The 11,877-nt window shown below is 37.2% G+C and overlaps 1 protein-coding gene across 3 annotated transcripts; it reads right to left on the bottom strand.

The window, feature by feature from the left end:
* Window positions 1–1,745: 1,745 nt before the first annotated feature.
* UNE12 (basic helix-loop-helix (bHLH) DNA-binding superfamily protein) lies at window positions 1,746–11,353 on the bottom strand. Of its 3 annotated transcripts, none has more exons than XM_088861602.1 (8): window positions 11,020–11,353; window positions 8,164–8,487; window positions 7,893–7,964; window positions 6,729–6,890; window positions 6,346–6,411; window positions 5,922–5,987; window positions 4,312–4,389; window positions 1,746–2,343 (listed from the first exon to the last, which is right to left on the bottom strand). In XM_088861602.1, the coding sequence occupies exons 2-8, from the start codon at window positions 8,464–8,466 to the stop codon at window positions 2,101–2,103; spliced, it is 990 nt and encodes a 329-aa protein (XP_088717728.1). In that variant the 5' UTR covers window positions 8,467–8,487; window positions 11,020–11,353; the 3' UTR covers window positions 1,746–2,100. The 3 variants fall into 3 exon arrangements, with proteins under 3 accessions (XP_088717728.1, XP_088717727.1, XP_088717726.1); XM_088861601.1 differs by lacking the exon at window positions 11,020–11,353 and adding an exon at window positions 8,946–9,180; XM_088861600.1 differs by lacking the exon at window positions 11,020–11,353 and having other exon boundaries at window positions 8,164–8,888.
* Window positions 11,354–11,877: the final 524 nt, after the last annotated feature.

Below are 11,877 nucleotides of genomic sequence, written 5' to 3'. Positions count from 1 at the left end.
TATGCAAGCATGCTGGTATTCTAAAAATATGCATCTAACAAAGCAATTCGGGAACTGCCTCCATACTTTTTCTTCCATGAAAGGTTAAGGCTAATTTAATGGCTCCAAAATGAATATGTGTATACCCATCTTTAAGCCATTGCGAAAAAAGGTTTCTAGGCAAGGTGCTAGTTGTGTGTTGCTTAGCCTGGGTAGCAGGGATTTGATGTTGATTAAAAGAAGAAGCTTGAACATATTCTTTAATGGCTTCAAAATTCTTTTTTCCACAAAGTTTTTTGATTCTTTTGGTCCAATTTAAGCTAGATTTATCATAAACATGACAAGGACTAATTAATTGAGAACTAGTTTCAAAAATTTTTTCAGGAGTATAAGTTATTTCAAAAAGATGGTATTGTTTAAAAAACATGGGTCCTGAATCTGGGTTAGAAGAAGAGGCACTATTTAAAGAGATATCTGAGTTATTTTCTTCTGACATTTTGAAATCAGCTACAGTGTTGACTGTCTAATTTTTGAAAAAAAAGGTTAAGTCCAACTTTCTTTTTCTGATTAACAAAATATGAACTCCAAACACGGCATTCTCGCCTCCAACAGAGCTCCTGTTATGTTAACACTAAGAAAGTATTGACAGTGGAATGTCATCAACACTAATAATTAACCTTTAAATCATATTATGTTTTCTGATGCGAGAGATCCTAGATCAACTAGGCAGTCGCAGAGCATACTAATCTCAATATGAGTTATAGATTAATCCAGTCAACAAAGTAAACTTTTAAGAACTAAAGTCAATAACATAGCTCTGATACCAAAATAGATGTACATAAAAAATAGATGGCCTAAGGAATAGGTGAGAACAACAAGATCAAGAAACAACAAACAACAATAGATATACAGATATCATAGAGATTTTTCTGTGCCCAAAGTGTTTTTAGACAAAGATTCGAGATGAGGCTTTCTTTTGTTTTCATCAAATCTGGACCTTATAAAAACTGCATCCTTTATATTTGACCTAGATCCGACTTAATAAGAGCAGAACCGCTCTGGGTCCATTTGACCTGGGCTTAATAAGTCAGACTCGACCCCAACACGGTGATACCTAGATCGAGCCGTTCACACCTCTAACTTCAAACTACGAGCTAAATTGCCGACTTGCCATATGCATACTCTCTCTCTTCCTCTCTCTCTCTCTGTGTTCCAAGCTAAGTAGACTTTTCAAGCGAGGTCTGGGTCGGGCGGTTCGCACCTCTCTATGTAGTATGAGCCAAACCCATCTGCACCCTTTCCTCTCTCTCTAAACTGGTTTCATCAACAACTGGCGGGTCTCTATATCGACTTTGTAACCTTTAAAGTCAAACGTCATGAAATCTCAGGTCCTCTGTAAAGTTGAAGAGTTCTTAAGAGTCTTTCTCTCTCTCTCTCTCTCTCTCGAAGTGATAACCTTAGGTGTCCATATCAGAAGGCTCACCCAAATTGAATCCATTTTGACCCTTACCAACATCACTACCCCACATGCATATACACTCCATTACCACATTGACTTCAATCCCATCACATTTTGCACTCCCTCACGTCTTCGTCATAACCCAACAAAGCATACAATTATACCACATAAGACGCAAAAATCTCAATAATTTGACCTCACCTTTGAAATGAAAAACCCCTCCTCTCTCTCTCTCTCTCTCTCTCTCCATTTCAGAGACCCACTTTAAGCTTTTTGCTTTCCATCGACATTAGAAACAAAGGAAAGAGAAAATAAATGGTAGTGTACATATATTATAACATATACATATAAATATATTTCCATCCATAACTTTTGGAGGGACCCCCCACTCCAAAGCCTTCAAAAGAAAATTACAGCACCACCAACATCCAAAATAGACCCTAAAAGAGACAAAAGCTTTGACAATCCCCCATCTCTGTCTTCCTACCCATTACACCTTACCATGTTTTCAAAAGAAAAACAATCGAGAGAGAGAGGAGGGGAGATTTCCTGATTACTCTTGAGTTGCCGAGGAATCGGAAGGCTGCTGCGTGTGGACCCATAGGCACGGTCCAGCTAGTGGGGAGCACAATGTAGTGGAAGTTAGAGAGAGAGAGGGAGAGCTATAAGGAGTTGGGTTCGGGTTTGGCACGTGAGGTGGGACCGTCGGAGGACGAGGTCGAGCCTTGACGCGTGTGGTAGAGAGTAGAGGCCAGGGCAATGGGCATGAGGCAAAGGGCCTTTGATTGCAGAAATTGCATGGCTGCCCCTACGTCCTCCTCCATGAGCTTAGCCACCTCTCTCTCAGTTCCCTCTGTTGACCATCTCTCCCATGCTTGCTCCTCCTTGCAACCACTCCCATCCCCCTATTCCATAACCAACGCATTAGAGAAATAGAAAGAGAAGGCCGCCTCAATACAGGTGAAGGGACAAAATGGTAAGTTACCAATCTCATGCATGGGTGATACTCTAATCACCGTTTTCATTCCCACCAACATCTTAAAAAAAAAAAAAATCTCTTAAACTATTTGAAAAAAACGAATAGGGCCTATCTTTCCCTTAAATCATCGAAAAGAAAAAAAAACTCCTAAACTATTTAAAAAAACTGAGTAAGGTCTGTCTTCCCATTGAATTATCCAACAACAAAAAGAGCAAGGGCGACACAAGTGTAGCGTACACTATACACCCACACCTGTGTGCATGGATAACGCATGCACCTTCAGGTAGTCGGCGTTTGATCGGAATCATGACATCATCCAATTGGACAGCTGATCCAATGGCTGAAAACATTTAGATATGTTTTATGTTTCCATGCACAAACAGTGCATAGGACATTTCCTCCTAATAAGCAAAGGTATCCGTAAAATCGCTTGGACATGAAAATCCATAGTTATTGCGGTTAGGATAAAGATTTTATTAGTGCTTATGTGGCAGTATCAGGCCAACTGTTAAGATTGAATCATTAAGATTATTTATTTATTTTTTATCCTTTTTAAGCCCATACATTCCTAAACTTAGAAATAAAAAATATTTGCATAAAAATTAAAATTTCAATATTGAGCCTCCAAGCTCAATATTTCAATCTATACGGCTTAGCAAACTTTATATTTCCATTTGGTCCGTGTACGTTATACATATTGAAGTTTCCTACAGAACTTCAGCATCATCTTGACCATACAATTTCCAACAACATTACCACGTGTCAACATCTGATGACAGAGGTGATAGTACACAACATTTATTTCCTATTATAGTCCAAGCTCAAAAGAGGTGACGGTGCACAACATATATTTCCTATTATAGTCCAAGCTCAAAAGGAGTTAGAATCTAGAAACAATGGCCTAAGTCTACCCTATTTCTAACCATGGTTAAGGAACATGGAGGGAGAAAAAGAAAAGTAAAAAATTATTCTAAAAAGAAAGTGAAGCTTTTCTGAGGTGACTGCCACCACGGCTTTCCACTGTAAAGAGGGATTCCTAAAAAAATTGATTAACACGCCCTGAACCAGACAAAACAATATATAATTTTAAATTCTTTTACATGTACTACTCGTTAGAGACCATGGATTAAATAAGAACTATGCATATATTCTTCCAATGTTATATGTATATGTGATTATTGAATAGAATCCATGTCCCTGGTCTAAGAAAGGTGGCCTCAGAAGGGTAAGGACTTTAAATTTTTCTTTAACCTTTCCCATGCCCGAGTAAAGGAGCTGGGTTGTGTTAAGTAGTCAGCAAAAGAAATTCTTTTTCAAAATTTATCATGAAGCCGACCCCAATTAGTTGAAAAAAAGCTTTGACAATGATGATGATGAAATAGAATCCTAGATCCCCTTAAGTGGAAGGTAATTGATATACGTAACCTTGAAATCCTAATTTCAAAGTTACCTAACAGAAAACCAAATCCTGCACTCTATTGTGTATTGTATGCCTTGGAGTCCTACCAATGAATCGTAGGATTCACCTGAGTTACTCGAACAGGGCTGTCCGGATTGGCTTAAGTTACTGACTTGGCCAGCTGTTGAATTTGGAACCGCAAACGAGGAACTGGCCGAGTCTCATTGGTTTTTAATATTTTATTATTAAATTTTTTAAGAACTTTTTTCAGCGAGTTGGGAGTTTCCCAACTCGAGGCTCTAGCAAGTGCCGAGCTGAGTCCTTGTTTCAAACCTCCGAGGGTGTTTGACAATCTTTCTCTGTCTGCTCTTTCTCTCCCTCTACTCCATCACTAGCAATTTGTGGTGTTTTACAAAACCGAAATAGGAGAATGGGACTATATGAATCGTGGCCAAACAAGTGTGTGTGAGAAGAGAGAGAACTTAAAATTGATACCTCGTCTGCTGGTAATGGGATGTCCGCCACAAGCTGAGCCACTGCTCCTGCTCCACCCATCCTGCTCATGCTTAGCACCTGCTTTTTATTTTTCAGTATTTCACAAAGCAAAATTCATTACATGGATGATGTATATTAGCTCCATTATCTTTTAATTTAGAATTTTAAGAAGCCAAAGAAAAAAACATAACCATAGCCATTACATAATAATTTTTTTTTTCAAACAAGAACTGAAAAAATGAAATAAGCTCATTAACAGTGGATAACATCTCCTCAAGGCTCAAACTCACTTAAATTCAGCTCAAAACTTTGAACTGAAAGTCTTAAGTGTTTAGCAAATTAAATTTAAACAGTAAATCATATTTTACCAACCGAACATAAATAGGTCTACTTTTTGACAAAATTTAAGCACATTGCGGATAAAGCCACTGTGTACTGCCACATCTCAAAACCTAGCTCGGAAACTCATATCCCGTACCTCAAAACAGCATGATGGATTCCAAATCCATTTCTACCCAACTGTAGAATTTTGAGCTCCAAAATGTATATATCTAGCGACTAGTGGACTTATGAAGACTTGAAACGGACAGTCTAAAAAAGGTGTTGCAAAATGGACAATTTTTCAAACTAGATTTTTTTTTTTTTTTCAAATCCATGGACACGACAGATTTGCAGAGTCATCGGCACTGGGATTGGTTTTGCAGTGACATTTGGGATTTTACACATTCAGGAATTTGCCAATAAAAAATCTCAAAACTTCCACCCAAAAATGACCGACAAGTGATTTTAGGAATAAATTACGAAAGAAAAAGGGATCATTCACCATGATACATGCAGCATACAAAAATTTGCTACATATCTTAAACCCTCATAATCAACAAATGACCAACAATATCAAATCCAAAAACAACACATAACACATGGAAAGACCTCCAAAAACCTCTTGTTCTAAGTTAGGAGACCCAAGACATGCACCACTAAGTTGTTTTGTTAATTCACTTATTCAATAAAAATTTAAAATTAGAAGAATTTATGCAAGTCTTCAAAAATTGAAAACTAGTCAGTCGTCTCAAGTAATATGAACTTAATCTCAAGCAACACAGAACCTAAGAGGTCAAAAAAAACTAACAAATAACTTTGCACCTTAGGAAGCACATAATTCTAGAGTGGTCTGTCACTTCAATTATTCAAGAAGTAAAAATTCGGAAAAATATCCCCGTACACTCTATTTAAGATTCCCTTTCCCAACAAACCCAGAGTTTAGAACAGAATAAAGACGAGCATCTTTCTAAAGAACGGTAAAAAAGAGTAAAGTTGATTTAAAATTTAGAAGATTTACTACGTAAAATCTCTATGTCATAAGAAATGTTTTGAAACTGAGGATCTTTTGAGAAATAAAATCTTATAATACGATGCACGGAGACATTTACCCTTAAATTTATTGGGGGAACGGAAACCTTAGTTAACATATATATATATATATATATAAAAGAAATAAAAGGACGGCAAAGTTAAAATGGTCGGATATTAGAGCTAGATATATTGTAGACATAAGATAGACATTAGCACAAACACAAACAAACAAGTTATAAGCAAAGGATCCATCATACCTTTACTTGAAGTCTCAGGAATTTGACATATTCGAGGATTTCATCGAGCATAGCAGCCCTATCAGTCTGTAAAAGTACAATGTACAATGTGAGTTGATGGTCATCTAATAGGAAGAACATAATCACACTGAGGGAAAAACATAAGTAAACTTAAACCATGCAATGAGTATTGAAAGAGAGAGATTATTTAAATGAAGTGTCAGGACAGATCCTGATTCATTTGAAGAGGCAACCGAGGCAGAGATTACAAACTTTTATCTTCTTTATTCTCTCTTTATTCCTCACCCATCACTTTATTTCTTTCTTTATGAAAAACGCCTGCTACCTTAAAAAAGTTTAGCGTCTTTAGTACAATTCTCTCTCTCTCTCTCCCTCTCTCTCTCTCTCTCTCTCGGGTAGAAACAAAGGGATTGAATGAGCAAACCTTGTTGGAGTTTGGGAGCAATTCCTGCAAGGATTTCATCCTTTCTGCAATTCTCTCTCTACGTAGCTACATGCGAGAGAAAATGAATATTCTTATTAATCTACATCCATAAACAAAGCTTATCCGTGTAAAATAGAGTAAAAGAAGCGTATAAAATAGAGTGACTTAAGTACAATAATTTCATCCACAATATATTCTAAGGAGAAGCTTGTTGTGTGCGTGAGCAATCTAGAGAGAGAGAGAGAGCATTCTAGAGAGAGAGAAAGTTACCATTGAAAGAATCTGAGAGAAAGAGAAAGAGAAAGAGTGTGTGTTTGGGCGTGCATTACCATTGTAAGCATCTCAAAGAGAGAGAGAGAGAGAGAGAGAGAGAGAGAGGGTACCCTCTCAGCAATGCTATGAGGGTCAGTGGCCTGACCCCTTCTGGCCCTCACCCTTGGTCGTACTGCGGGCGGGTGCGGCGCTGCTGCTGCTCCTGAAGACGTCGCACTGCTCCCTTGCTGTGGGTACCCACCCCCTTGCCGCAACGCCATTCCTTGCCCTGCCTGAACCAACACACACAATAACCCACTCTCAAATAACTATTCTCTCTCTCTCTCTCTCTAACAGGAACTCTGAGAATTCTCTCTCTCTCTCTCTCATGTCTGATTCCATGGCATTGCATGTCTCTCTCTCTAACGCACACGTGTATATACCATATGATTGCATAGCATTTCGACGATTTCAAGTTTTGTCTTTCACGTTAAACAAATGATGATCGGTTTGGAAGTATTATGATTACAGATCCCTTTCTTTTCTTTTTTTTTTTGGTCCAAAAATCAGCCAAGAAAATGTGTATTTTCCCAGATTGAACACCACGAGGTTGGTTTTTTCGAATTTTCTGTATTGCAATATTTTTATTTTTCAGGTAAAATGCATGAGGATAATTATTCAAAACAATTTAAGTTAAATTTGTTACTAGGAATTCGAAACAATATTTGATCTTGTCCATACGACGTAATCAAAGACCATCGATCTAGCCAAGGAAGCTGGTTTTCTAGGAGAAGCGACACGAATTGACGGTCAAGATCTTCACGACAAAGTGAACAACAATCTTGACTGTCCATCTGTGAAAGGTAACAACTTTGCCGAGACTGATTAAAGGCGCGCATTTGAAAGAGTAAGATACGGTACAACCCCCGTACATAAGGTGCGTAAATTACGAAAATACCCAAAAAAAAATTCCCAGCGTCAATCAAATTACAAAAACACCCTCAATTCTTCGGTGCCGGAAACGCGCGAATAACCAAAATACCGAGGTTTCAAGTGCAGGACCAAAACAGCCGGGCTCTCCGATTGACGGGAATGACGAAAATGCCCCTCCCCATAGCCACTGCAAATGACTGCAGTACCCCTTTCAGAGGGAAGGAAACACCAGCCCCAAAATTTTGAAGAATTTTATTTCCTTATTTTCAAAAAATTCACGACTTTGGCAAGTTCTCGCCGATTAATGAGAGAGGGAGTCTGAGCTGCGACGACTAATCGGAAAAAATCGCCAATTCTATTACCTGAGGGCCCTCTGGGCGAAGAGAATGCGAATGGACGCCACCAAAAACCGGGAATAAACCGCCGAAATGTTCCTAAAAGAAAACAAACAAATAAGAATACAAATATATAAGCAAAGAAACAGCAATAAAATCTGTATTTCGGCTCGATATGGACAATTTCTTAGTCTAATATCGGCACCCGTATTTTGGATGGGAAGAACAAAAAAACACAGGTGCAAATAGCAATATCTTTCTTTCTTCTTCTTTTCCCTTTTTTTGCATTTTTGCTTACGGCTTTTGTAGCGCCCTTGCCCTCATGCTCATCACGAAACCGCTTATCCGCTCCCAAAACCGCTTCCGGTTTAGCGAAACAACTTTTCCCATGCTCCAAGCCAAGCCCCAACGGAAAAACCGGTCCCGAGAAACCACTCCCATGACCCGAACTCTCCCCCGAACCAAGCTGCAAAACCATGTGATTCGCTGCCGGAAAACCTCCTTGGTTCGCCGGAAAATTTCCATCTGGTGCGGCGTAAGCCGGAATCGCCAGAATCTGCTCTAGAAACTCGTCCATCATTTTCTCCGGCGCGTTGGCCATGCCGGAAAATGCTTAAGCCCACTAATAGAACGCAAAGCCAATAATTCTTAGACTGAGACTGCTATTAAATAGATAATGATTATGCTAGACGAAGATTAAGCGTAATAATAAGGATATCATTGAGTGGAAACAAAGAGGAGGAGAGGAAGAAGGGGAATGGGTTTTAGAGAGAGAAACGAAGAAAGAGAACGGTTTTATAGTGAGCTGGGATTGGAAACCCAAGGTTTTTGTCTGCAAATTTTTTTAGAAATGGTTTTTTTTCGAGTAACAAGGTAATGGGTTTTCCGAGAAATTAAAGATGGGAAACAAAAAAGCTCGGAAATAGCGAAAATGGGGAAGAAATACATGGAAATTCGCAGGCCGCCATGGCTTTCCCTATGCAGCTCTCTCTCTCTTTCTCTCTCCACTTTTTTTTGCTCTCCTTTTCTCTCTCTTTGTTTCTCGCGCTTTTAAGAAAGGCAGTGTTTTTAGACCCATACCATTTTTAGGAAAGACGAAAAAACCCCATCCATCTTGAGAATGACAACTGGGTCCGCCTTCTTACTCTGAATTCCAAGGAATTTCCGAATTTTGGAGGGATTATCATTCGGACATTATAGTAATTTGGAAAGGATACTGTGAACTACTTTTTTGATTTTATTTTTGAAATAAAGAGGTCTCTAACTTTCTTCTATGAGCTTATGAATTTGTGGGGCTACCACAAATGCTTGTGACAAAATATTTTTTGGAAAGTTCAAAGAAAGTCATCATTGAACAGGTAAGGGGCATTATGAGTCATTTTTGTTAGTCACAATTCATATCGATCATCATATGCATTTTTGTTAGTCACTATTATTATTATTGAAATTATTTTAATTTATCATGATAAATTCATAGCTTTATTGCCTAATTGCTTTGATTATATTCCCATAAAATGAATTTATCAAGATAATTTGAAGAGTCTCATTTTATCACGATAAATAATTCCTTGATAATAAATTTGCATATAGTCAAAAGAAAAATTAGAGAGTTGTATTTGAAAATAAACACTATTTGCGCTATAAAAGTCTCAATAAAGTGAATTGGGAGCAATTTGTACTCAATTGATATTTTAAACTTTCTTATTTATAGATCTTTTAAGTATATATGTTATTTGTGTATTTTGAACTAACAAATTTTCAATTTAGTAGAAATTTATTTTTGATATGTAATCTGTTAAATTTAATATATTAAAGTCCTCCTAATTATCTGACAAGAGGAAAAAGAAATGTATGATACAAATTAATCCTCCCACTTCTAGAAATTACGTTTGGATTTGAATGAATGAGAGGTTAATAATGAAGATTAACAACGCTACGTCTCAAGTTTGATTCTTACTAGTGAACGGCCAAAAAGCAAAAGAGATTATAACACCCGAGAGAGCAATTACTCAATTCTTACTAGTGAACTGCCAAAAGCAAAAGAGATTATAACACCAGAGAGAGAGAGCAATTACTCAAATCTTACTAGTGAACTGCCAAAAGCGAAAGAGATTATAACACCAGAGAGAGAGAGAGAGCAATTACTCAAATCTTACTAGTGAACTGCCAAAAGCGAAAGAGATTATAACACCAGAGAGAGAGAGCAAAATTACTCAAATTAAGAGGTACACTAAGTGCAATTGATCAAAATTTGAGTAATTTTAAGGAAACTTCAATCAAGGGTACTACTACTTTCAAAACACACGATAAAAAAAAAAAAGAAATCATAAGCAAGACATTTATCACTTTATCTTAGACAAAAAATCCAAATCTGAAGGCCACAAATTAAGATTAAGATAGGTTTCCCCTCATTAGTACTAACATCAATACTAATTAGGGGTACTTTTGTACGAGTACCGCTCATCTAATTAGTGGTACTTCTGTTAATTACAAATCTACACTTCATTAATTAGAGAGATTTCCCCTAATTAATACTAATTAGGGGTGCTTTTGTAAAAAGTACCGCTCATCTGAGTCTACTCAAGGGTACTTCTGTTATTTTTTCCCTTTTCCAATTACAGATTTGCCCTTAGAAGTCTCCACTCGTATCATCATGTAACCCTCGTGTCCCAAATTTAGCGTTACAGGCAATTTCAAGACCCATTCAAGAGTTTCTTCTTCGAGGATTGGTCCCACATGATATTTTCAGAGGAATACGGGTCATTTGGGGAAAATAGAAAAAAAAAGTTGTATATTTGTATTATTTTTTTGATGTCATTGTAACGTCATGATTTTGAAAGAATAAATAATTAACATAGTTTGGTCGGCTAAATGGAGGGCTGGAATTTTTTAGCCAGCTTTAAATATCCCAATCCTGGCCGTTCCTTCAAATTTAAAATTAAAAATGAAGTGAGGCCATGCTCGAGTCTCTGAGATTTATATTTTATACACTGCAATTTAAATCCGTCCATACAACACAGAATTAATTTATAAATACAACTAATTACCTACCAAAACAAAATCCTATAAACGAGAAAATCATGTCAATTTAAATTAAAATCTTTTAATTCAATCTATCACAAATTTCTTGGTGTTTCATGCTATCACAACTTACCCATCTAAAAAGGTCACTAAAATTTTGCCGAAATTTCGATCCTCCACTGAAAGTTTTTGATTTATGAGAAAACATGTACGTAAGACATCGGAGGAGATTGAACTATTTGGAATTTATTTGGCCATTAAACCATTCAAAAATTCAATCTTTTCCGATTCTCACTTACATTTTCTCTCTAAAGTTATTGAAACAATTCCCACTCAAACTATATCTCTTTTGTTTGGTTTCTCTCTCTAAAGTGATATAAGAATGGAAAAAGCATGCAGGTAAGACATCGGAGGAGACCAAACTATTTGAATTTCAGATGAAACTACAAAGTTTGATCTCCTGCGATTCTTACTTGCAAACCCTATCTCTTTATAACTAAGGTTTCAATTATGGTGAGCCTCTCGGCTTGCTATTTATATTCCCTAATACAAATATTACGAGGCTCATGTGCCGCTAAACATGCAAATCTCGTGATATTTTCACACGTGTGAAATTAGTTGCAACAATTACAAGCAATATCTCTCTCTCTCCCCCTGTAACAATATGTTAAGCGGTTAGCCTGTTCACTTTGACTGCATCTCTCTCTCCTCGTCTGCTTTCTATATCATGTTGTCCGGGTGACTTTGACTGCACTTCCCTTCAACTTAAATTTCCACAAGCCAAAAGATTTTGAACTCCCGCAGTCCCTCGCATGAAACCTATTCAAAGAGCAATTTAGACCTTAAATTTTCGGTTGTTGTCGCTTAATTGGTTAGAGCTTAACGATTTGCAATGCTTAGGATCAATTTCTACAAAAGTTACGGGCCTTCTTCCCACTTATTCACCCGAGTGGGAAGAGGAAAAGATATATTTGAGAAATATATATCGAAC

This window comes from Amborella trichopoda, chromosome 3, assembly GCF_054954075.1.
Source record: "Amborella trichopoda isolate Santa Cruz 75 chromosome 3, AtrichopodaSantaCruz75HAP2 v2.0, whole genome shotgun sequence".
Lineage (NCBI taxonomy): Eukaryota > Viridiplantae > Streptophyta > Magnoliopsida > Amborellales > Amborellaceae > Amborella > Amborella trichopoda.
Note: the sequence above shows the minus strand (reverse complement) of the source record. Positions and strands in the feature narration are given on the sequence as shown.